This window comes from Pseudopodoces humilis, chromosome 22 (genome assembly GCF_049639895.1).
Source record: "Pseudopodoces humilis isolate 2021_Gansu_Grassland_sample_001 chromosome 22, ASM4963989v1, whole genome shotgun sequence".
Lineage (NCBI taxonomy): Eukaryota > Metazoa > Chordata > Aves > Passeriformes > Paridae > Pseudopodoces > Pseudopodoces humilis.
The window spans coordinates 9,342,775-9,369,108 of NC_142221.1; the positions used below are offsets into that span (position 1 = coordinate 9,342,775).

Genomic DNA, 26,334 nt, shown 5'->3' on the forward strand with positions numbered 1-26,334 from the left:
ATATCTGCATGGAAAATACTGACACATTAGCAGGCACATGTAGTGCCCTCATGTAGGCAAATCTCAGTTTAACCCCTGTTGAAGCAAACACTGGGAAAAAATCCAGATGTCATCTCTGCCAACAAGGTTTCACACCAGTGAACAGAATATAACTCACCTGTTTTTTATACCCCAGTGAAAGCAAGACCCAGGAGTCACAAACCAGTGCAGAAGCCCTGTGCAGTGCTGTCACTTCCCAGCTGCAGCCTCTCCTAAGGACTTCAGCTGCAGGGGTGAATTTATGACAGGGCACTTGTCCCCTAACTGAACTCATCTCCACAGCCCACCAAGCCTCGGGTCACCAAACTGCCTTTTCTCCTTGGGGGCAACTCCCCCTGCTAAGCTCTGACTCTGTTTATGACAGATAAATAAATGCATTTTCATTCTAAGGCTATTAACCATAGGTGCAGGCACACATGGGCATAACCAAGGCACATCAGTTCTCTTACCTGAGCCGTTTCTGCCTTCAGGATGGTTTTGTGAAAGGTATTCTCCAAAAGCCCTTGCCGCTCTGTGTCCCAGCATCAGGAGGCAGCCAAGGAGAGAGAGAGAGAGAGAGATTTGTGATGCTTAAAGGCCAAGGAAAGAAGGAACAGTTCAATACCAACACATTGCTGTGCTCCTGCAGCTGCCATTCCCTCAGCCTCAGGTGGCACCCATGGAAATGCACTGCCAGAGCAGCGAGGCCTCCTCGTTACACACCAGGACTCCACTGGTTCTGGTGGAACCTCAGTGCTCCCCTGGACAAAGGGGGAAACAGAGCTGGACTAGAAGTCCAGGACTAGTTTAGGCTTTAGTTTCAAAAATGAAAAAATAGAATTGAAATGGACCTGCATGAAATCTGTGATACACACAGAAACTGGCTCACTAACTCCAGCCCTCACGAGCAGCCCCAGGAGGGAGGCATCTCCACCCCAGAGCCAAACACCACTCCAGGCTCCTCCAGGTCCTGAAAGCTCCCATTTGAGAGCCATCACAGCTCAGATGTGGATGTTAATGCCCATTTTACCTACCTGAACCCTAAGTTTTCAAGCCCCAGTTATGTCAGTATTTGGATTACTGGACATGCCTGTTTGAGAGACACCCACAACCTCCCACAAGAGCAATTCCTGTTTCTCTGATGGATTCCTGTGGATGACCGAGATTTTACTGGAATATATTAAGAACCAAGCAAGCAGGGTGAGCTCAACCCTTATCACACATCCAGGCCTACGTAAAAGAGCAAACCTATGAATATTCCAAACAGGGAAGAGCTTTCTGCCTGCAACCCACACAGGAAAGGAATCCTTGGTCAAGGTATTGGAATTCAGTAACCTCCAGATTCCAACTGCCAGGGCATTTGCAATGTTCTGATACTGTCATTGCTGTACCAAACAGACCTGTGACCTGAGAGCTGATACTAGAGCCAGGTTTTCCCCAGCCATCCATTTCCCCAGGTTTGTAGAACAGTCTCTCCAAGGTCTGCAGCATCCCAATTGGGCTGAGCTGCCATCGGGCAGGGTGGAGACTGGCAAGGAGGGAGGTGAAACAGCCACCCACCTCCTTGGCAAGCCAAGCAACCCAGTGCTGACTGCAGCTGTGAGCTGCACACATCAGCATCTCCTGGGGAAAGGACCAGACTTGCTGCAACAAGGAACACTCTCCATACCAAGGCATCACATCCACTGTCCTCCTCCTTCAGAGCTGCTCAGCCTCAGAACATCCTCTCCAGTTCAAGCTGCTGCAAAAGGCTTATAATGGCCATTAAATATCCAAAATGGCTTTGACCTCCAAATAACACCGTCTGCTTTGCACATCCCAACTTGTGTAGCCAGGATCTTCCCCAATGCTTTTATGCACCACCTCCCAGAGGAGAAAAGGTTAACAAGGCTCCAATGCACTTCCCAGAGTGACTCGGGCTGGAAGGAGTGGGAAGTCCATTTGTCATCCACAGCCAGCAACAGAGGATCAATATGAACGATGAAGAAAGAGTAATTTAATCTCCCTAGGACTAAATTTCAGCACAGTCAAATGCAAAATGCTTTGGAGTTGGAGCTGGAGCTGTGCAAGAAGAAGGTCTGAATCTTTACAGACTAACAGACAATGCTGAGGTTTTCCCTGTTTTCAGATTCTTATGTCTTAGGTCCTAGGTGGTACCTTTGGACACTGGCTTGGGGTGGCAGCTGCCCAAACTGTCCTCCTCACTGTGTAACACCCCCCCGAGGTGGTCACAAGGAGGTTCCATCACATGGGGAGCTCTATGATCAGCCCACAACCCCACTGTGAAGAACAAAGGGGTGACTGTGGTTCACCCATCCAAGAGGACAAGCACCTCATGAATGTTCCTTGCACCACCCTCAGCCTTTCTGCCCGGGCAAAAAGCAGGAGATTTGATCCTGCAGCAACGCACAAATGTAAAATTGGGAACTGAAGTGTGGATTCTTCAGGTTGAGTCACCATCCCTGGAAGTGTGGATTTGGCATATGGGGACATGGTTTAGTGGTGGATGTGGCAGAGTTTGGTTTGCAGTTGAACTCACTGACCTTGGAGGTCTTTTCTAACCTTAACAATTCTCTGATTCCTGAGCTGTTCCTGTACCCCATCTCAGAGGTGGTTAAAGCTCAGCCAAAGCCACAGCTGATCTCACACAGCTTCAGCAACAGCCCAGCTTTGAGCATGGGTGGGCTCGAGACTTTTAAGATCTTTTCCACCAAAACTTCTGGGACTCCAAGGCTTCCCATGGAAATGTCTGTCCTTGTGAGGCATTACTAACATCATTCACAGTCAGGGCACACATATAGACCATTGGGAAAAACTTTGAAGCTTCTCTTTTACATCAGCAGACATTCCATGTAGAAAAAATAACAGCAAGCAAGTTCCAAGGTAAATTATCAGTGAGAGAACATGGTGATATACACAAAAAATGTTGAAATATGATGATAGTCTGTAGCTGGTTCCTGAAATCCAAACTCATTTGTCATTCTCTCCATTCAACTCTTCACCAATGCCTGAAATGTCTGAATTGATGAAATCAATGTCTGTCTGAAATCTGAACCAATGCTTCACCTTTAGCTTGCAAACCACAGGCTCAAAAGACCAGTACAAAGCGTTTGCTAAGATCCAAATTGAAAACTGGCTAAGACAGAGCCAGAGAAGCACTGCTGCCCTCCAGCCCACCTTATTCCACTCAGAGGAAGAGCCTGGGCTAGAAGGTGCTGCAGCGTCTGTAACCTCACACTCTGGTTTCCCCGAGCAGAGCAGGGTACAATCCCAGGCACCAGAGCCCCCAGAGAACAGATCATACCCAGAGCTCTTGTGCAGGTCAGTAGGTCAGTCAAGGAGCACAGAACTGCTCAAAAGCATTGCTCCCTGCCCAGGCTGAACCTCCAGTTCCACCCCGTGGCTCTCAGACCCTTCAAGCCAATGCAGGAGCAAACAAACGTGGACACGTGGGCAGAGCTCCCCAGCCCCGGCAGACACGGCGATGCTGCCTGCACAGCACAGTGTGCAACGGGGGGTTTCCAGCCAATTACACCGGGAACTTCACACTAATTATTCTGCCTATTATCTCAGTGGTTCCCTTCTACATTCCCGCTTTCCCAGTGCCATCGGCTTCTCCTTGGCCGTGCCTCAGCCGATGTCCTGCAGAGGCCTGCACGTGCCCTTTGCCAAGGGGACTCTGGTGGCCACACTTGCTCCTTATGGCTACTTGCCCCTTGCCAAGCCTTTTGTGTCCCTTCCCTGCCATCGCTGCCCTCACAGTCATCCCAGACCACCAGCACTTGCCTGGATCATTATTGTGCCATTTCTCTGCTCTCCTTGGCTTGATCAAAATAAAACCAGAGCAAAATTCAAACAGATGGTAGCTGTTCTGTTAATCCCATTCTTTTCTCTCTCTTTTATCTATTACCACAAATCACACAATCAGACTTTTCTCTCAGCTCAGCTCTGCCTCTGCTGTCACTGCCAATGGAGTTCAAGTCCCCTCACACCTCTGGACAGCACTGGACATAAACCCCTTCAACCGGGCTCTCAGCAGAGACACCTTGGGATAATTTAACTGGCAAGAGATGAAAAAGAAAACCTGTTTCACATAAATGAGATGAAGTACAAGGTGCCTTACAGCCTCATGGGCCGGTGAGCTATAACCCTGAGTGTATGACACTGCAAAAGCTGCATACAAATGAGCAGGTAGCACTGAGAGGTGATCAGCTGATGACAGGACAAGTTTAGCCCTGACTCATCTGGAGAGAGGTTTTCATTTTAGTGGCAGACCAGACCTGCATGTCACACAGTCAGCACAGCTCTATTTAACAAAAGGACACCAAGCAGGGACCAGGGCTCTAGCACGCTGTGCTACTCAGTCTAAGCAGCAAAGACAAGCCTCAGAAAACACCAGCATTTCCTCCAGCATTCCATCAGAATGGCTCCAGGGAGGGAAAGAGGGACGGGGCAGCTTTTCCCAGCAGGAAAGGCAGCTCCCCTTCTGGGGGCATTTCCCAGTACTCACTGTGCCTCAGATGTCAGAGCTGGACTCGGGTCTGGAAGAGAACTGTGAAGAAGCACAGACAGTCTAGACAGAGATTTGCTCAAAGGAGCAAAACCGCCAAATAACAAAGATCTCAATTACAATGTAATGAGCACAGAATGGCCTTCGTGTCTCTGAAATAATCACATCAACGGGATAAAAGGGGCCTTGATGCACACGAGCAGCTATGAGAAACTGATGCACATAAATTTATCCACCAAACTGACACTTACAGAGTGAAGAAATGCAGATTGAAACAGAGATACAGGAAAGACCTCAGATAACTCCACTTAGAACACAGCAGCAAGCTAAGCAAAACCTGGACTATTCAGGAGTGTTGCAAGGAAAAATAAAGAACACCCACCACCTTCTCCTGCTCCTTCAGAAGTAATGCCCAGAGGAGTTGCAGCAAGAATCTGTTGTGACAGTGCTGCATCTCAGGCATACAGGAGAGAAGAGACCTGCATCATCAGGACCTACGTCCTCCTACAGCAGCAATCCTGCTCTTGTCACCAAGCAGAGAAGGGAACACCTCCAGCACATCCACAGTTAACAGCTCAGTCATTAAATACTGTTGACACCTATGTTATTTAAGCCTAATAGTAACAATAGCCTGACAAAAATTAGTTTTCTAAAATATCTATGCAGAGAAATGGTAACTGGAAAAATTTTAATTTTTAAATTCTCACTCTCAATAAAAGGAGATTGGATGTCAGCAATGGGTCTTAGAGACCCCACAGTATTGGAATAATTTATGATCACAAAGTTTGGACAGGAGAAGAGAGGAGGAGCAGGCAGAAGTTAAAAGAAAAAAACAATCAGAGACAGTTCATACCACTCATCAGAAAATTCACAAGCAGAGAAGAAGAATCTAGACTCCATGAAGAACCCCAAGCTAAGCCAAAAACCACTCATGCAGCAAGAAGCCTGGGATAAGGTACATGGTCACTTACCTCTGCATTTCATCAATGAAAAATTTACCCTTTCACAGCAACTAATGCCGTGTTCAAAGCCACTCTTCATCCCTCTCTAGGCAGGAAGAGGGGCAGTGAGACCAAATTCTTATCCATCTGTGGGCTATCCTGGACTAGATGCCAAGGTCATGGAATTGGGAAAGATGAACCACACTCCCAACTCAAATATTTCCTGTGCTAATGACTGCAAGAAAAGATGGTTCTGGAACACCCAGCAAAAGCCTCATGTCTGTTTGCTCTCACCACCACGCTCTCCCAAAGAACAGCTGTAGGCCAGCAAAATACAAAGCAGAGCTGCAGGAAAACATCTGCCTTATTGCCTCATTTGGGGTGCCAGTGTTTTCCTGTAGGTAGCAGGCAACAAGGGCAACAAAAGCCCATTTCTGAAGGGCTCTGGCTCATCTGCACCCTTGGAGAAGTTCAAAGGAAGAAGCCAAGGAGCACAGGCCAGGCAGCCACAGCCAGGGCCCTGGAGAGGCTGTCAGCAGAGGGGCAGCACCAAGGTCACCGCTCAAGGACAACTGCGTCAGCCCTGCCTTCGCACTGGGGCCCGCGAGCTGCAGGGCAATAAAAGCACACGCAGGGAGGGAACAATCCCTCCTGACAGGGAGATCTTGCATCCAAGCCCTTCAGAGGCGATTTGAGCAGCAGCACCAAGCACAGCCCCTTCCCAGGTGTGCAGGGAGCTCCAACTCCCCCAGGAGAAGACGATTACAGAGACCAAGAGTCAGCAGCATTGTGGGTGCTCTTCACAGTGTTGGCACAGAGCAATTGTGTCCTTAGTTTGTAAGAAGCTACTTAAAAGACCCAGCATACAACAAGCTGCATGGAGCTTAATTAATGCTCCTGGGACATGAGATTCCCCTGAGTTGCTCTGCAGAGATTTTAATTTAACAATTTAGGGAGCCTGCACCTCCTGCTTGGATCCCCCTACTCACACAAGCAAACAAGCCCTGCTCCTTGCTCAGTAGAACAGTCAAGTGTGCACACACACTCCAGCCACACCTAAGAAATACACACCGTGGTCACTTGGACTTGCAGAGGAATTCCAGGAGATGATTTTTCTCTCTAAAGAGAAGTCATGAGAAATACGAACAGGACAGAGCCCAGAAGATGAAGAGAAGCAATCCCAGGGCATCTCCTTCTGCAGCACAAGAACAGGATCCCCCAGCTGCCTACACCCACAGGGCACATGATCATTGCAGCAGTGACCCAAGTGCCCAGCCGCCGTGGGGTGGACAGAACAGCGTCTCTGTAGCCTTACCCAGTGTCCTACAGAGTCCTTGCTGTAGATAAGGATGCAGGAGATACATGGAGGAGGACCCAGGGCAGGGCAGAGGAGCTGAGTTTTATGCGTTCCAGGAAACCTTTCAGCAGGTGGGTCACTGCCACCGTAGGAATTCTAAGCATGACAGAGCCCAGGGGAGCAGGAGCATCCTGCATGCCTGGAGCAGCAGGATGGAGGCACATGGACAGCACCTGTCACCACCAGCACCTTCTCCATGCAAAGAGGCTCTGCAGGGAGCCCCTCGGCAGGTTCGCTGACCTCCTCAAAAGATTTTTGGATCAGGAACTTCTGGCACGGGCATCAACAGGGAGACACATAAAAGCACCTGTCCTGTGCTGTGGTCTATGTGACCACACACTCCTCAAGGGCATTTTGTCCCCCAGCTCAAATCTATTCATAACTTTTCTGGTCAAACCACCTTAATTCAAAGAGACAGTGCAGAGCTGCCACAAACCTGTACCTGCAGCTTGTCAGCAGGTGTGGAGCAAACCAGAACCCCCGAGGCACCTCCTGGACTCCACACAGCTGAGAGAACCCGAGCAGCATCTGCCCACCCTGGTGTAGGCTAACAAGTCATTACGTTCAAAACACATTAGTCGCTCCCAAACACCCACACTACCATTTGAAATCCTACCAATTACTGAGTGTGTTGTTTGTGTGACTGCCTAATCCCACTCCCAGAACCCCATCACAGCACTTATGGTGCTTTGCGTGTCATTTCTGTATATGCACCTGGCTGACATCACCACAAAGAATCCCACTTCCAAATCTCTGAATGCCATGGAAAGCATTAATGTTTTCATTACTGGTTATGGACAGGGTGCAACAAACTGTGGGGAAAAGTTGCAGGCTCTGCCTGGAGAGCTCTCCCTCGAGATACTCCAGAGTTTGAAGGATGGATTTCTTTACAACTCAAACAGATGGCAAGATACAGACAGCTTTGCATCTCTACACTTCAAGCCTTAAGACTTCTCTTTCCTCCCAGTACAGCAGAGATGCCCTAATGCTGAGTTACAGAGAGAGGTGACTGAGATCTCAGCAACACGGACTGAGCCCTACACACAACTCCAGGTTATTCTAATGCAATTTTATCTAACACAAAGAAGGTGTTATATAATGCAGCTGAGAAGTTCAATTTCTCCCAATTTTTCCCCAGCAGCTAAGAGCCAGTCTAGCTGTAGACAGTGACAGACCTATCCCCTGGCATAGCTGTACCTAAGGAACAGCTAAAAAGCTGCGCCAATGTCCCCAAATAGTCACCAGATGACTGTTGTGACACTTGCACTGCAGCGTGGGAGAAGGGTCCTTTCATCTGGGAGAGGGCACTAAGGCAAAGCTCATCTTTGATAGCTTTTTAAACCAAAGTACCATTAAAAAGCAAATATATTTTCCTGGATCTCCCATATTTGATACTGAAAAGCGCTGGGACCAGACAGTGAGAGAAATGCTACACGGTAGGACAAGCAACATAAAACCGTAACAGGCAAAATATCTCAAATCCCTTAACTGGTCCATGTAGTGGCTTGGGACGCTGCTGGGGAGGGCAGACGTGGTGGGTGCAGATTTTCACAGAGCAGATTTTCCATTCAAAGGAGCGAAACCCCTTGAAGGAGGCTGCTGACTTTGCCCTCGGACACGCACACGGCATTTCAGCCGAGGAGAAACCACCGGGCAAACTGACCGCGCTTCCGAATTCCCGAAAATGATAAAGATCCATCCCCGACAAATCCACTTCTGACACGCTCTTTGCCAACCCAGCAAATAAACCCTGCTGTGGGTTCTGTGGCCGGGCCGGCGGCGGGGACGCGTGTGGGGACAAGTCACCTCTCCAGAGGCTGAGGGTCCGCGGGGCGCCGGTGTGCGGCTGCTCGGGGGGACCGGGGCAGCCAGCGAGAGGAACCCACCGGCAGCTGCCATTCCCCAGCCCCGGGATGGCCCTGGGGGACAAACCCCGGGTCGTGCCCGCACAGGTGCCTGGGTTGATCCCGAGGGTTTCGGGGCTCCCCCCAGCCTGGCACGACCTCCGAGGCGGCCGGGGGCGAGCAGGGTCCCGGCACCGCGGGGCCCCCCGAGGCACCGCCCGCCGCGCCCCCGGCACCCACCTCACTTTGGCCGCTACGGACGACATGGCCTCGTTCCTGAGCGTCTTCCTTTTGGACACGGCTGTGCCCATATTCGCGCGGGGGGTCGCGGCCGGAGGAGCGCTCATCGCCGGGCCCCGCGGCTGCCCATGCCGGGGCGCGCCGCCGCCCCTCGCCGCCGCCCCGCCTCAGAGCCCCGCCATGCCGGCCCCCGGCCCGCGGCCCCGGCCCGTGCTGCGCTCCGCCGCGGCCGCTGCCGCCCCATTGACTGCGGCAGGAGGGAGGGAGGGAGGGAGGGAGAGAAGGAGGGACGAGCCCGCCCCGCTGCCCAGGAAGCGCCGCTATATTTGGCCGGCGGCACCTCCTCCGCCCGCCTGACATCATGGCCGGGGAGGGGGCGCGGGCCCCGCCTCAGGGGCCGCGCAGGGCGGCGGGACCCCCGCATGGGCCGCGTGTGGCTGCAGAGGGAGGAGGGAAAGGTGAGGGGACACCTCAGGGGGCTGCAGCTCCTCCCGAGGGGCAGCACCCATCTCTGCTCTGGGACAGGGACAGCAGCCAGGGAACCGCTGGAGCTGTGTCAGGGAGGCTCAGGCTGCAGATCAGGGTAAGGTTCTTCCCCCAGAGGCTGCTGGCACTAGCCAGGCTCCCCAGGGAATGGGCACGGCCCCGAGGCTGCCAGAGCTCCAGGGATGCCCAGGGTGGGATGTTGGGGGGGTCTGTGCAGGAACAGGAGCTGGGCTGGGTGATCCTGGTGGGACCCGCCTAGCTCGGGATCCTCGGTGATTCCACGGTTCTCCCTGAGGGGAACATCCAGGCAGCGGCCATCGGACACGGCTGCAAGGGGAGGCCCGGGGGTCGCTCCCTCCAGGCTCCTGTCAGGAAGCAAATGTGCAACCTGCAAAAAAAGCAGTCATTTTGATACAAAACTGTAGCCTGCCTATGACCGATCGGGTGAAAGGTTTCACACACGGTTTATTTTCCACAGCAGGGCAGTGTATGAGTCTGTGTGTCCGTCTGCTCGTGGGGTGGACACGGTGATGAAGGTCGGGCTGTTGGGTTTTGGACACGACAGCTCTGAAGGATTGACACAAACACTGGCTTTGTTCCCCTGAGCAGGTCACTGCTCCCCACCATTGTCCCAGGGCAGGCAGCACAGCCGTTCCCAGGATGACTGGAAGCAGCAGAGCCATGAGGGGGAGATGGGTGTTCAGAAACCTCCCCGTGCCCAGTGTCACCTGCCAGAGCAACACCTGCCTTGAGGTCATCGAGTGCTTGAAAACAAACCCAAAAAATGAGCTGATCAACCAGTCAGCCCAGCCTTAGAGGATTTTCAATTCACACAGAATTTCTTGGGTTGGAAGGAACCCTCACAGATCACTTACTCCATCCCATGCCATGGGCAGGGACATTTTCCACTACCCCAGGTTGCTCCAAGCCCCATCTGACCTGGCCTTGGACACTTCCAGGGATCCAAGGGAAGCCACAGCTGCTCTGGGAACCCTGTGCCAGGGCCTCCCCACCCTAATCATAAAATTCTTCCTATCACACAGTCTAAATCTTTTCTTTTGCCTCTTATCCTGGCCCTGATAAAAAGCCTCCCATCATCTTCCTTATAAGCTTCCTTTTAATATATGAAGACTGCAAGAAGGTCTCCCCAGAGCCTTCATTTCTCCATCTGAACACTCCCAACTCCTCTAGCCTTTCTTCACAGCAGAGGGGTTCCAGCCCTCAGATCAATTTCATGGATGTAGGTTTCAATCTCTAGGCGGGGTTTGAAAAAGTGTTTTTCCTTGGGAAAGTATTTTATAAATCTGCTTTTAGAGCACTTGGGTGAGTGGGGCAGCAAATTCTTACATATTATTCATAATACATATAGAAAAAGCACTTGGATTGTGCCCCTGACTCCACAGGCAAGTTCAGGAATCCCAGGAACTCAGAAGCACTCATTCAATAATATTGGACAGAAGTTTTATAGATAATTAAAATTCCTACAGGCTTTGTGAAAGAGGCAGCTGAAGGAGGGAGTGACAGACACACCTTGTCTTGTCTGTACCTGAGGAAGGGCTGTAGCATAAGCTTGTGTTTCACCATCCTTCACAGACCCTGCATGAAGAGACCAAAAGTTGGGGGAAAGCTTCAGTCCTCTCTCTCCATAGACTCCAAAGTAAAATCTGCAAGAAAATATAAGATGATTTGAATAAATTAAGTCTGATTGGTCTATTAATCTACCCATTGAAAAATAATCTCTGGAGAGAGAGGAAAAAAGATGAAGAAGGTACCAAATTTCCTTGTTTGTGTGGACACGAGGAGCAGGATGCAAATACCTCACCAGGCAGAATTTTATCACAACCTGAACAATTCACTATGAATAACAAATTTTCAGAGCTGTATCTTTGCTGTGGCCCAAGCTGTGAGCAGAAAAAGTGCCATGTGTGCACAATAAAGACATGGAAATACTTAATAAATAAGGTCAGCCTGTGCTTCCCAACCCTTTTTTCCTTGTTTGTAAACTAAATGGGGGAAATGTTCTTTATTTCTATGTTTAAATATTTTGCTAGTTGAGGCAAATGCTATTCCTTTAAAAATACAATTCACGCTCCAAACAGGCAGGTCTGCTCTATCCATGACACAATTCCCACCAGATCTACCTGGAAGCACCCCAAAGTTGCTCACAGTGACATTTTTCATGTACAAAACAAAACCCAATCTCAATATATGGGATTTTTTTCCCCCAGAATATGATTCCAATTAGATTTCTACTCATGACTATCCCCCCACCCTGTTTTTTGTTGTACAGTCGTGTCACCAGAGTTCCTACAACAAAAAAAGAGAAATAAATCCATCTGTTTTAAATGAGCAACTGAAAAAAAACCACTTGCAGAGAAGTGGAGCTATGCAAGCAGTTACAGTCTCCATGAAGCTGTGCCCAGTGCTATCAATTTCCCAGAATTAAAAAGCATCCAGGTGGATGCCTCCATCTTCATCCCACATTCAGACTGCTCTTATTTGTACCTCTTGGAGCTCCCTCAAACTCTCCCTTGCCTGTCCCCCAGCAAGGTCTCCCTGTTTGAGGCTGGGGAGGGTCCAGCCCACTTTGAAAACCGCTCAGGGCTTGGCCCAGTGGGTTTTGAACAAGTCCAAGGATGGAGATGCAAACCATGCTCTGGTCCATGTCCCAGGGCTGCACTGCTCTCACAGGGAGAGATTTCCATAGATCCACTGGGAATTTCCTGTGTTGGTTTGTGTGCCCTGGAGAAGCACCCAGCTCCATCACAGCACCCCAGGAGCCCTCGCCCATCCCTGCAGATTCCCCTCTTGCTCTCTGCTTCTTCCCTGCCTTCCTTTAGGGTTTCCTCCCTGCCTTTGGGTTTATCCCAGGAATTTAGGGGTCTGGGTTAGCCCAGAAGAGAGGGCAGCCGGGGGGCTTTTTACAGCTGGAGAGATACCTTCACTTGGTGCTAGGAAAAAAGTCAGGCGAGCCAGGCAGACAGTTCCCACGGCTTCTCCATGGCAACAGGGCAGACATGGAGACAGACAAACGGGCTGAGAGCATCCCAGCCCCTCCATCCCAGCCCCAAACCTCCACTCAGGGGGCTCTCATGGGATCTCACCCCAAAACACCTCCCAAAATCATCACAGCGGGCCAGAGGAATGTTCCCTCCCTCCCCCAGGGAAGCTGCACTGCCCTGAAGCCCAAGCCAGGCAAAGTCCATCCCAACCAGTGATGGGTTTTGTCCAGAGAAATGCACCACACTTGAAAATCTGGTGTCTCTGCATCCTGCCACATTTTCTACTGGACGGCACATCTCTGTCCAGTAGAAAATCCAGAACCTCAAACCTGATTAGGTCTAGGTCTCAGATCAGATTCTGATACCCAGACTTTATGGAACCATTCTTTTTATGTTTAGAAAAGTAGTTTTTGTCTAAATGAACAAAAACTGTGTATCCTGACAATTTAAATGCAAAAAAGGAGAAATAAGGCAAGCCAAAACCAGTCACAGCAGCAACCTGCAAAAGGGAGATGCAAACAATAATAAATACTTCTTCAAGCATGTCAAGCTGGAGAGTCAGAAGTTGGCTATGGTGCAAGAGAAGCATTCGTAGGAGATAAGGTCAGAACAGAAAAACAATGAATATTTTGCATCTGTAGTCAGTGAAGAAAAGCTTGGAGATGCTTCTGTGCCAAAAGTCATCTTTATATGGACGTGGCATTGGATTTGGCTCATGTTCAAGTGTCAGCAGAAGAAGTTGAGGAATAAATAGCCAAACTAGAGAGTGCAAATGCACCAGGCTGAGATGGTTCACCTAAGTGCCTGGTGAGAGCTCAAAGGTGAAAAAGTTTAATTACTTAATTGTAGCATGTAATCACTATGTGTAACAGCCTCACTGTCTGAGAGCTTCAAGGTGACAAAGACAGAGGGTTTGGGGTTAAGACAGACCCTGAAGTCTGAGGTTCCCTCCTGGGCAAAGTGAAATTGTCACTGAGAACCTCATTAGTACAGAGTTGGATACATTTGAAATACTGGGAAGAGAAGAAAGTTGATTTTCCTGAAAAAAGAAATGCTTGATAAACGTTTTGCAGTTCTTTAGAGGGGTTGGTAAGTGTGTGGTGTAGTCTGCCTGGGTTTCCAAAAGGTCTGTCAAACGAGTTTCTTACAGGAATGCAGCTACCATGGGATTAACTGAAAATACTTGAAATGGATAAATACCTGGTTAAAAGATTCCCAAAGAGCAGCTCTCAATAGGCAGGAGGGAGGACTGGAAGGGGCCCCACAGGGACCTGGGCAGGGCTCTGCTCACTTCAGCATATTCAGAAATAAGAAAAAAAAAACGAGTGTTAAAGCTTGCAGCTGATGTTAAGGCATTCAGGGTCATAAATACATGAGATGCTGAAGAGTTATACAAAGACCTCATGACAGTGAATAACTAAGCAATAGGCTCAGGACATCCAGAGGAGAAAATTACAGTGATAAAGACAGGAGAAAAACAATCTCAGCTCCTCAAGCACTGGGTTCTGCACTGATCCTTATCCTCAGAAATAGCCTCTTTTTCTTCCAGGTTCAGTTGAATATCACCCTGCCCACCCCAGTTCCATTTGTGCCTCCTTTGGCTCCTGCCTTTGGTGGGACTATAAACCCAGGAGAAGGGAAGGGACTCAGCATAAAACCAGGATAAAGGGGGGTGTTTAATGGCCCATGTGAGATGACTGCAGTTCCTGTGCTCCAAATTAAGACCAGGATTGTTTGTGGTCGCTGCAGAGAACACCGTCAGTCACTCAGGTCCTGGGAAGGGCGAAGTACCAGGGTCAGCAGTGCCAAGGGAGGTGTGGGACCCCTCCCCACAGACATTTCCCAGGGCTCACATCACCACAGCTTAAGCCAAAGTGCAGGTGCTTCTCCAGCAACACGATGTGCTCAGACCACAGAAGTGGCACAGACAGGACAGGGCAGGGATGTTTTTTAGCCCCCTGCCCTCTGCTCCCATTTCTCTGCACAGAAAAACCAACCTGAGTGTGTTCTTACTGAAGGGGCAAAGCACAAGACTGAAAAGAGAAGACAAATTGATGTGCCCACTGTCCTAAAAGAGTCTGCCCCACTTAAGCTCTTTTGACCAGCCACAGCAGCCCTGAGAGTTGGTGATAAATCCACAACACTTGAGACAGCTAGGGGAGCTGATGGGGTTTATTCACACAGCACTGGAAAAGAGTTTGAGGATAACAGTTATTGCCAAGTGCCTGGGAAGCTCAAGGTCTCCTGGGTGCCAGAAGGTCACTTAAATGTCAACTCTCCACCTTCCTGTTTGGCCAGTTTAGTCCCTTCAAGATGTTGCTGTTAAATTCATCAAGTCCAAACTTCACCCTAATGAGGCACTGTAAGAAAATAACTTTCCCAACATTGGTATAATTAAAATTAGGCTGTATATCACTGAAGCAATATCAATAGCTAACAAGTTGGAGTTTGCCAAGAATTATGTTTTTTCTTTGAGTGGATTCATTTGCGTAGAGCTGTTTGTAAATGTCCAAGCATTTGGCATCAGCAAAGCTTGTTCAAACCCAGTCCCAAAGGTAGTCCTGATCCCTGGGTGAACAGTTCTGGACCAGCTGGGATGCAGGGCACTCAGACCCCATGCTGGCCAGCTCACCCTCAGCTATTTTTAGTAAAAGACCTAATCAGTGATTGCCAGTGCTGGGTACAGCCTTTCAGCCCTGCCTTCTGCTACACGACATGTCCCAGCCCTGAGCTCAGCCCCCTGACACCCTGAGCACAGGGTTACCTGTGCTCAATGATAAACCCTCTCCTCCTTCCTCCTCAGTAACTGCATTTGCCCAAGTCTTCTAATTTTGCCAGCATTATGAAAGAGGTCAGATAGTGTTTTACATTATCTGTCTGCTCCTGCACAAGGCAGCAAGGTCCTGGCAGAGCAGCCCTCCCAAACTTGAGATTTAGAAGGGAGGTTCTGAGCTCAGCTGTGGGTGGAGGATAGGGAAAGGCAGAGCTTTTTATCTCAAATTTGGAAAAAGAACATTGAGAAGGGTCTTGGGGGCTTATTTCCCATGCACAGTCACAGTCTGGGTGGATTTGAGGGTGGGTGCACTCTCCTGGGATGAGAGCAGCAGCCTGTCTCTGGCAGAGAGAACATGGCTGGGAGGGCACAGCGCGCTCCCGCTGGCCACGGGGGCCTTTCCCAGGCACACACACCTGTGTATTCCTCAAATCCCAGCCCCAGACACTTCCTCAGCCTCCACTGACCTCCCAGGCTGGATCAGCAAGGACTCAGAGCATGAGCAGTTCCAAACTCGCTCAGGAGCAGCAGCCTGGCTTTCTACTGGGAGACTCCCAGGGTAGCAATGGCTCTGCCTGGCTCTGCAAGACTTTGTGTGTTGTTTGGAAAGGTGGGAGAGTGATGAGGCTGTGGAGTTGCCACCGTTTTGCAGGGCAGGAGCCTCAGGAGCTTTCTCTGAGCAGACAGAGAGGGGGAGGGAGGACAGGCTCCAGCTTGGCACCACTGTGCCAGAGTGTCTGGCTGGGCACTGCCTCTCCCCGCTCCCTGCACTGCAGCACCGGCACTGGCACGGCACCACCCCAGTGGGAGGCATCACACTACTTAAAGAAAATTATGTTGCTGGCCTTTTCATTATGTTGCCCAGCAAATGTTCCCATGAAATATAGGCCTAATTATCTACCCACATTCAGATTACTCTAAGATGCAATTTCCTACTCTGTGGAGTTTGCTCTCCTTCTATGGATCTCATGATTGAAATGCACTCAATTAGTTATTACTCTGCTGGCTGAAATCTTGAGCTGCCTTCCTGACAGGGCTGCTCCAGCTGGGTCTCTCTGGCCTTACAACAGCCAGGTGACACGGGGTCACAGGCCAGCCACAAAAATGTCTCAGCACTCATTATTTATCAGATTTGTATCCCAAATGGAAGCCTGGTCAGGACTGAGGGATTGAAATGTGAACTATCACATCATACAATCGCTGAGGTTGGAAAAGGCCTCTCAGGTCAAGTCCAACCATTCCCCCAGCACTGCCAAGGCTACCACCAAGCCATCTCCCCATCTACACATGTGTGCCACATCTACACGTCTTTTAAATCCCTCCAGGGATGGTGGCTCAACCACTGCACTGGGCAAACCCCAATTAATCAAAGAAAAGACACAGTCTCAGCAGGGGTGATTGCTGCAGTCCCTGTCCCCATCCCTTTTCAAAAGCACGATCCTAAATCCCTGCAAGGGAACTCCCTCTGCCAGGAGAGTGAGCATTTCAAGAGCAGCATATTAGATACCTCTTTTTCCCTTAAAATGATCCAGCAGGTGGAGAAAAACAAAAGCAAGGAACATCAGCTGTAGCAGGAAAGAGGATTTGAGCAGGGTCATTCCCATTGGCTACATCAATAGCAGCCCCTCAGAATAAACTACAATTAATAAAGAAACCAATTGATACAACAATGGAAACAACAATATGGATGTGCCACATAGGGAAAAGACTCCTTAAATCCTCCACAGAATTTTGGAAACTCTGCTGTGAAAGCTCTCTGGAGGTCTTTGCTGGAAATCTGGCACAGCAAGTTCTTTTGGCTGCACTGAGGCACTTGCTGGCTGTTGATCCCTCCCAGGATGACCTGTTCCCACACTTGACCATCCTCCTGGTGAAGAGAAACTAATTTTGCACCTACCAGAGCCATGCTTTACTTCCAGGGATCCCAGGGACTGCTCAGCAGCTGTGGAGGTGCAGGAGTTGGCCCTTACAAGGGAAGTTCCTCAAGGTTGGGATTCCAGAAACAGCTCCAGGAACAGATCGGGTGGTAATTGATTGCTCAATGATTCAGTGATTACTCAGTTTTTGCTCCATCCACATCTCAGTATTTCATTGTTTGGCAAAATATCAGTCTGACTTTGTCCTGACATTGGCACCACGCAGCACAAGAGCTGAAGTTTAAAGTGACTGCGTTATATCTAAGATGGAAGAAAAAATGTTGTGATTATGGGAAAGTTTGTGTGACTGTGTCCCTGGAAACACCTCACTCCCGACACTGCTCCAACCCTACTCTGCACCCTGTCCAAGCCCTGCTGTATCTAAAAGTGCAGAAATGAAACCACTGAAATTAAACATCTGCTGGCAGGAGGGTTTGGATCATCTGTATCAGTAGACAAAGGGACTATAGAAAATGTTATCTGTCTGGACTTCTGTAAAACCTCTGAGACAGTCCCCACAATATCCTTCTGTCTTAATTGGAGAGATAGGGACTGGATGGATGGACTGCTCAGTGCACGGGGAATTGGTTGGACAGTCACATGCAGGGAGCAGTGGTCAATGGCTCAATGTCCAGACGGAGATCAGTGACCAGTGGTGCCCCTCAGGGCTCTGTATGGGGCCAGTGCTGTCACACCTCCTCATCAGTGACACAGACACAGATCGAGGTGCTTCCAGCAGATGACACCAAGCAGTTGTGGGGTCAGCCATCAAGGGGTGCGGTTGACACACCTGAGGGAAGCTGGAAGAGCTTCTGAGGGCAGCCCTGAAGAGTTAGAAATGCAGTTCTCACTCTGCATGGAGCCCAGGGCGTGGCAGGAACAGCTCCCTCTGCCACGGTGCTTCTGCCAGGAGGCTGAACAAGGGAGCAGCAGTCGGGCACACGGAGACTGATCCTGCCCAGAGCAAGGAGCAGGGACAGAGCAGGGAGAAACACTGGGGAGGATGGCTCAGCTGGAGGATCAGGAGGGATGCACACACATTCAGGGCCATCAGCAGCTCCTGGCCATGGTGAGGATGTGACAAAATAGGTGCCATCTGCTTCAGCTGGAGCATCACACAAAGGCATAGGCAATAAAGAGCCTCTAGCTTAGACCCTGTTGGCAAGGAGAACAAATTCCACAATTGCTACCAAAATAGCCCAAGGCACAGAAGAGGAGTGGCCACAGCGTGCGTGCAGGTTCTGCTGTCCCTGCTCCTGCCCCACTTCCATGCTATCCTGTGGAGAGGAAGAAGAGCAGCCCTGAAAGGTCCATGGTGATCCAAAGCAGTGCAGAGTGGGATCTGGCAGCGAGCTTGGGATGGGAAGCAGCTCAATCCATCACCCATTCTGCAGGAAAGGAGCTGGGTGCTGCTGCGAAACTTCAGTGGAACCAGAGTCAGAAGTGCTGTGATTGTGCAGAGCAGGGGAATGTCATGGAAGGAGAAATAACAGTAATGGAGCCCTGTGTGGGCTGTGCAGGGTTGGGACAACCCCAGCCTGGGATGCTTCAGGGGAGATTTGGACTGGCTGGAGAGGGCTCAGGGGGAGCACCAGGAGGGGTCAGATGGTTCAAGAGTGCAAGCTGTGAGCAAAGGCTGAAAATGGGACCAGTTCACCCCAGGAAACTGAAGCACACTCTGGTTGTGTACAAGGCTGAAGGCAGGACAGGGCAAGGAGCAATACTGTGGTGGGGAAATTCAGGTTCCATCTGAAGAAAAACTGTGTAAGGATTGTGAAGCAGTGGAACAGACTCCCAGGGAGAGCAGGTGTGACCAGGTGGAGCAGAACCTCCCTTGGGCACCAGGTTAGATTGGATGGGCTCAGCACTCACCTGGGACATGCCACAGAGTCACCTAACCCTCCATGGCCTGACAGGCCTTGCTGGGCTCTTCATCACTTATGGAACCAGCTGCTTCACAAACCTCATGGAGATAGTGGCAATTCTGAGAACTCGATGGATAAAACCTGCGGAGTGGGAAATCAGCAGTTCTTTGAGTCCAGCTTGTAACAGGGCAGAAAAGCTGATACTGCAGAGTCAAGAAAATGTAAATTTGGCTGAAAGCCCATCCTGTAAGTTGGTAATCCTGAAAATAGCCATTGTAAGAAAAATGACACTAAATATGATGAGGAAGAAAGGAATAGATACTGATCAATATGCAACAACCATATCAAGCTATGGAGCAGAGCTATTGATAGGGGAGGGTAAATGGACAGAGGAAAATCCATGTCTGGTAAAGCCACAACCAGTAAAGAGGTTGTTCACTAAATACACTAGAAACAAACATTAATGATGTTACAGACTCATTTCATAGACCTAGAAAAGCATAAAAGGATTTTGGTCAGGAGCAACCTCAGATGTCTCCAGTCTAAGAGCCTGCTTGGAGCAGGACTGATGTCCAAGGGACACTGCCTTGCTCAGGGATTGCCCGGGTGAATTTTGAAGATCTCCACGCACGGAGAGGCCCCAGCATTCCTAGATGAGGAGGTTTGCTAGTGACAAGGCCCTCAGTGGGTCCCTTCTGTGTTTGGAAAGGATGGGAATGTCAGACATGAGGGTGATGAAATTTTCTGTGGTCTAACAACAACCCAGAGCGTCTCGGGTGCCATCTGGGGGGTTTCTGCACCAGCAGAGCTGTGTGAGCTGCACCTGAGGGCCCTCGAGCAGAGCACTGAGCCCAGCTGAGCCAACTCCTCCCACTGCTGAGGGTCTGGAAGCCTGGGAGCTGCCAGGTTTGGCAGGATGCTGACAGGATGCTCGGCTGCCCTGGTTAACAGCTGCTCGGTCCAGCGCGACACATCCCGATTAAAAAATGGAGAGGATGCAGAGGATTCAATTAATATAGAATTCAGGGATTAAAAATACACCTCTCAGCATGGTAATAGAAGGTGTCTTGTCAAATGAGCCTCAGTTCATCCTTAGAGAAAATTACAAGTTTGTAGATAAAGGTTACCATGCACCCATTATTTGCTTAGCTTTTGGCAGCGTGTTTGACTTAATATCCTATGGCACCCTAATTACAAATTTAGGGCTATACAATCCCAATAAAGCCCACATTAAATGGCTGGAGAGCTGCAAATCCAGCTCCAAAACAAGGACTCATCAGTGAACAGAGATGATTTAGAGGGATTCTGCCGGAGTCAGTCCCAGCCTGACACTAATCAATGTTTTCATCATTGATTGAGAAATGAGCACAAAACACAGCTGATAAATTATACAGCTGCTGGGAGCAGGAGGACTGGCAGTGAATAATTATGACAGAGAAGTTCTGCAGAGCAACTGGGATCTTTTCTGTGCACAACCCATTTTCACTTGGCAGTGTTAAAATAGGCCAGCTTTCAAACAGGAACGGAGGAAAGGTTTCATCCAAAAGAGTTGGGAGGAAACATTTCATCCAAAAAAAAGGATGGGAGGAAAGGTTTCATCAAAAAAAGATGGGATACAAAAAAAAATCTAGACATCATCAGGGGAAAGTAACTCAGAGCAGTTGGTTTTGCATCACTCCAGCAACCACAGCGCTGGCCCCAGGTGCAGACTGGAGGCAGAGGATGAGGAAAGCAGGACAGTCCTGCAGTGCAAGGAATGGTGGGCAGAGGACACCAGAGGTGTCTCCAGGGGTCAGCTGAAGTGGCAAAGGAATCAGACAAGACCCCAGAGAGGAGATGGACAGAGTCCCTGAGCTGCAAACACCCCATGGAGCACAAGTCATGGACAGGCAGCAGCTGAAAGCTGCTGTCACCTCCAGCTCAGAGTATCACAGGACCTTTCCGTGCATGTCCCTGCAGCACCACCTGTCCTCATCCCCTCGGTGCCCTCCACAAGCATGACACTAAAAAAGAAACACTTTTTCCCAAGAATTGCTTTGCTGAGCTCTTGCATCAGGCTGGGGTACATTCCTCTCCCTGCCATCGTTTTCTGCCAGTAATTGTTAACATGGAATGAAGGGAAGCTGAGGGGCTTTTCTGAGGGGCAGATGAGGAGGCTGGAAATGAGGCTCACAGAAGGGTCTGGGCAAGGAGCAGGGGCCCACCTGCAATGATTTATACACCATCAGCAGAGACATTTTCTCCTTTGGATTCTGCACCTGCAGCCCCAGAGGGGCTTTTCCATCACCCTCTCCTCATCCAGCCTGGCCCCACAGCCCTGGTGACCCTGTGCTGGCCACAGTCTGACCCGGTGAGGCCGTGGCCCTTCGCAGCTGCCGGGGAAGCGCTCGGCTCCGCCGGTATTTTTAGCTCTGCCCACGACATCGCTCGAGTTCACGGCGTGACCTACTTTGGGAAGGCAGAGCTCTCGCCTCGCTGGGTCGCCACGTGCTGGGAAGATGCTGCCAGTCCCAGGAACAGCCCCCCCAGGCACCCTGTCCCCAGCACGTGGTGCTCGGCTCCGCGTGGATCCGCACACAACCAGGGGCAGATTTTGGGGAGGAGGAGGAGGAGAAGGGTCCTGTGGGAACCAGGGCTGTCTGCAGCAGGGACATGTGCAGGGCTCCCAGGTGGGTGCTGCTCTGCAGGGACTCAACAGCCTTTTGGTTGGGCTCTGCATTTTCACATTTCCCTTGCCTCAGATAAAATCAGCAGCTCCTAGACTGGCACGGGCACAGCCTGGATTTGGGTCCCCAAGGGAGTTATCCTCAACAACTCGGTTTTCCAGTGGGCCAAACTGTGTAGCCAGCCCAGCTGGGCCTTATGGAGCTCCCAGACTGACTCTGGGGATCACAAAATCACAGACTGAGTTGAGAGGTGCCTTAAAACATCTCATTGTCCTGGGCAGGGACATCTCCTGTTAGACCAGGTTGCCTCAAGCCCCATCCAGCCTGGCCTTGGACACTTCCAGGAATGTGGAATGGAGCTGATGGATGTGTGGTTCATGGCCAGGCTCTGGTGTCCACCCTGCCCACAGCTCCACCAGGGACCAGGCTCATTCTCAGTGTCACTGAGCAGCTGATGAATCTGTCCTGACCTTCCCTCTTGGGCACTTGGAAAACCTCTTTCCTGACACTTGCAGTTCATGACAAGGTTTGCCGCTTGCAGAAGAGCTCCAGAAAGAGACACATTCACCCCAACAACCCCTGCAAAGTTCAGCTCTCTCCTGTGTTTTCAGCACCACAATGTCCTTCAGCAGCAGTTCCGTGTCCCAGCAGGAGTCTCGGAGGTGGCTGTGGCTGCCTGGCTGTGCAGCCCCGTGTCAGCACTCGTGGCTGCAGCCCAGGCACCGAGGCTGGCACAGCCTCCTCCTTGCCAGCTCTTTCCTGCCTCATTACCCCCAAAATCCCAGGGGTCCATCGCTTTGCCAGCCCAGCTCTAGAAGCTTTTCTGAACTTTGCTGTGTTAAAAGCTTTCTATTTCCAGCAAGGATGCAAGTGGAGGGGAGGGACTTTGCAGCCACCAGGTGAAAGTGCTGGGGATGAGCCATGGGGCAGTAGTTTCAGGGCAAGAAGAGGAGAGAGAGGCAGAGAAGTCACCCAGCAGCGACTTCCAGCTAATCCAGAACCTAACTGGAGAGAGGAACAGCAGCAACAACCTGGTCACACACAGGGGGAGCAGACCCACAGCAGTGGGAGAGGGGAGAGCACCATGACAGGACTGAGAACAATGCTGCCAAGGACAACAGAGCCGACACACGTGTCCTTCCCTGATTCATCCAACCACACAAGGGCCAACACCCCGCACAGGCTGGGCAAATTCTCATTCCAAACACAGAAACAGCCCTTCTGGCAGTGGCAGCGATCAGCTGAAACCTTCCCCCGAGAGCTCGTGCCTTGAGGCAGCCCTTAGTCACTGCGAGGAAGGAGGGTTTGGCAGCTCTGCCCACGCAGAGCCGGACGCTCACGTGGAGCAAAGCCTGGCACTGGATTCAAACACAGCCTCAGGCACAGCCAGTGCCACAGAGCACCTCACTGCACCTCCCTGGGTCCAGAGCAGGCACTGCCAAGGGCAAACAGGGTCACCTGTGACCCCCATAGGGGCCCAAGCAGCAGCAACGTGCTCAGGCACGGGCAGAGCTCAGAGCTCCCCCAGGTCAGGGCTGCTTGAGCTGCGCCAGCTTTACTCCACACATTCCCTTGGGGCTGTGCATCACATGCAATGTGCCTTATCCGAGGAAAAAATGTGTCACTTATGGTACATTTAAAATTAATGCACATTTGGTGTTCTTGCTGATCCCAAATTATCCCCTGCACACGTGCTGCAGCGGGGAGCTGTGCTCAGCCCCGCCAGGACAGCGGCGCCCGAGGCGCTGCCGAGCCTCCCTCCCTGCCAGCCACACTGCCAGGGACAAATTCCCAAAATAAGGATTTCCAGCAGCACTGCCAGCATTTGTACCTCACCAGCACCAACTCCTGCCTGGTGCCAGGGGGTTCTGTGCCATCCAGGGCTCAGCACACTTCTGTCTGGAGAGCACGATGGACACAAATGTCGCTCCTTGTGGATAAACCCTTGTCTCTCCAGAACTGGGGGCCCTGGTGGGGAGCTCATTCCTGTCCATAACCCCTGAGTGCATAAGGCTTAATTAAAAGCTCTCCCTGCTGATGCTGGTGGCAGTGGTGCGTGGTGACTGTGGCTGTGCCACGTGCAAATGCCATGGTTGAGCTAAGTGACGCTCGGGCCACAGGTGCCTTCCCAGCGTTTGGAAAGCTGCTCCTGCTGCCTGCAAGGAACTTCCAGGAACCATCCTGGCACACACACATATGGGTATCTATGGTATATTCTCTTCTAAAACCCAAATAAGGGCCACTGGGAAAAAGAGGGTCACACCCTCCATGGCCTGAGGAGGGTACAGGGACAAAGAGCACAAACACAAATCCCACCAGTCCTAGTGGGAGCAGAACCAGCCATCAGCTGGGAAGGGATATTGATGGCAGTCAGCAAAACATCCCAAAATTCTGTTCATCAAATACCACCTTACCAGTGCCAGTGCCTCCTGCCCTGGGACACCGCTGTCCCACGCTGACAGCTGGCACCCCACGGCCATGTTTTGGTGGGGCTCTTGGGAAAGTGGCAATAGCAGGTGCCAATCCTGCCACGTGGAGCCTTGGAGGGAGAGAAAAATATTTTCCATATATTTCTCATTTTCTGGTTTTCTCACCAGCTCTTCCAGCGCCAGCGAGTGAAACCCAGCGGCGCAGCCAAGCCCCCGCATCTCGACAGCTCAAACACAGCCCTCGGGTGGCACACAGGGAAAATCACACGTTGGGGGAGGTCAGGGAGCACGAGCAAATAGGATGAGATTAATTTGGGAACACCACGCAGGCAGAATGACGTGTGCCAGGGAAGGAGCATCGCTGGGCCCCACCACAGGCTGTCCCTGCTTGAGGAGCAGAGCCTGGAGGGGCTGCACGGACACGTCGGCCCCACACAGGCACAGAAACCTGAGAAGCCACAGCAGGAGCTGTCACAACCAGCTGGGCATGAGCCAGAGCCCCACTGCTCAGATCAAAACTCTCCCCCAGCCTGGGCAAGGCTTCCTGGAGGGTTTGGACAGCTGCTTCCAGCTGCCACGTGTTCCTTCTTTCTAAACCCCACTGGGGATGTTCTAGGAGCTCGTGTGGCTGCTCTAAGGAAGCAGCTGAGTTTGCTGCTTGCACCGAGCCCCAGGGGACTGCTGCCCTGGGGACAGGAGTGCCACTGCCACCAGCTCTTGGTGAGGACAACCCCAAACATCCTCCCTCCTCCACGGCAACAGGATCCAACTGCCACCAACAGCTCCAGCCCTGGGGACAAAGCACTGGGAGTTTCTTCCCAGGGTCTGACAGTACCTGGAGTGATTCCTGCTGGGGTGAGCAGCTGGAAACCGCGTGTCTTCCTCTGCAAGCCTGACATAAGCAGAGGCAAGTTATGCTCTTAGTTGTTGACAACTTTTCTCTTTGTAGGACCTGATGCAAAGAAAAAGACATTTCAATCCAGCAAAATAACTTTATTTCAACAGGGCAAGTACAGCCAAGTGGTGGTTCCAGAGCTGCCCAGCAAGTGTCAGCTCCTTGATCCTTCAGTAAATGTCCTGCTGATGCCTCGAGGATCCAGGCTCTACGGCCACCCTTCACAACGATTTCTTAGGTTTAGATTTCACATGAAATACATTCAGATTTGCTCCTGTCAGAGCATTCCTCACCATGGTTGAAAGTCACTGAGGAGTTAATTACACAGTTACCTGATTTGTATGAAAAGAAAGCAACGCTGCAACCCACAAACCCCTCCCTCTCTCCAGTGCTGCTGCTCGGAGCCTTCCCAGCACCTCTCAGGGGGAGGGCCCCGGCGCTCTTTGGGCCTTGGCAGTAAAAACAGCGGCTAAAAACACAGCAGCAAAAACCCAGGCAGCTTTGAACTGCACATTTCCCCTCTGCCAGTCTGTGATCAATAACTGCTGCTCCTGGCACCTGTAGGAAGGAGCAGAGACCACTGCAGCCCCCCCTCCCCAGAGCTCCAAAGGGACTCGGGCAGGTTGTGCTCGGTGCCGAGTGCCCAGCCCTGGCTGGAGAAGGATGAACATTCATTCATTCATCTGGGTGTTGTTTTGGTTTGGTGAAGTATTAAATAAATAAATAGGGCTGCTCTGTCAGTAGGATGGGCTGTGGCTCCCAGCTGGCAGCTCGACCTCTCCTGAGCTCTATCCCGGCTCTCCCGTGCTGCTCGCCTGGCCCTCCCTGCTGGGCACATTCCTGCGCTTCCTCAGCTGCATCTCTTCATCCTGCAGGAGAAAAGAAAGCACAAAGTGATCCTTCAGTGTACTCTCTGAGCTGGATAAAACCTGTCCTCTTCACCTCCTTTCCCACCAGCTCGGGTAAGCCCAGCAAACAGAGCTCCTCTCTCAAAACACTGACACCCTCACATGGGCCCTTCCCAACCCATCCCCGTGCTCCCACTGAGGAACTGCTCATGACTAACACAGCAGGCACCTTTCAAACCCTGCTGCAGTCAGAGCAGCAGGGATGTGACCTGTGTGAGCTGTGCTGCTCAGGGTCACACCTGGTGTCACAGTGCACACTCACCTCGGTGGGCCTGCTGTCCCACAGAACCAACCCCTGTGCTTGGAAAGGACCTCTGGAAGGTAAATCCAGGCATTTGCTCTAAGCAGGGCTGACTCAGGTGCTGGAGCTGGTTCTTCAGGGCTTTGCCTTTCAAGTATCTACAAGGGTGGAGTTTGCACCTCTCCCTGCACAGCCCAGGGTGGTGCCAGCCGTGTGCACAGGGCAGCATTTCCCACTGGCCCC

General features: G+C 51.1%; 2 protein-coding genes across 6 annotated transcripts in view; both read right to left on the minus strand.

Moving 5' to 3' along the window:
• Positions 1-13,658, minus strand: part of NSMF (NMDA receptor synaptonuclear signaling and neuronal migration factor) — a 46,502-nt gene extending 32,844 nt beyond the window's left edge. For 2 of the 3 annotated variants that reach the window (XM_005527174.3, XM_005527172.3), the window contains exons 1-2: positions 8,911-9,055; positions 489-550 (exon numbers count right to left, since the gene is read on the minus strand). In XM_005527174.3, coding sequence (XP_005527231.3) covers positions 489-550; positions 8,911-9,017 — 169 coding nt within the window. In that variant the 5' untranslated portion in view covers positions 9,018-9,055. Of the gene's footprint in view, positions 1-488; positions 551-8,910; positions 9,056-10,942; positions 11,061-13,598 lie in introns of those variants that run through there. The other variant, XM_088065850.1, reaches the window with a different exon arrangement.
• Positions 13,659-25,025: 11,367 nt separating this feature from the next.
• PNPLA7 (patatin like domain 7, lysophospholipase) overlaps positions 25,026-26,334 on the minus strand; it is a 102,799-nt gene continuing 101,490 nt past the window's right edge. For all 3 annotated transcript variants that reach the window (XM_088065717.1, XM_088065718.1, XM_088065716.1), the window contains one exon: positions 25,026-25,811. In XM_088065717.1, the coding sequence (XP_087921843.1) occupies positions 25,731-25,811 (81 nt within the window). In that variant the 3' untranslated portion in view covers positions 25,026-25,730. The remainder of the gene's footprint in view (positions 25,812-26,334) is intronic.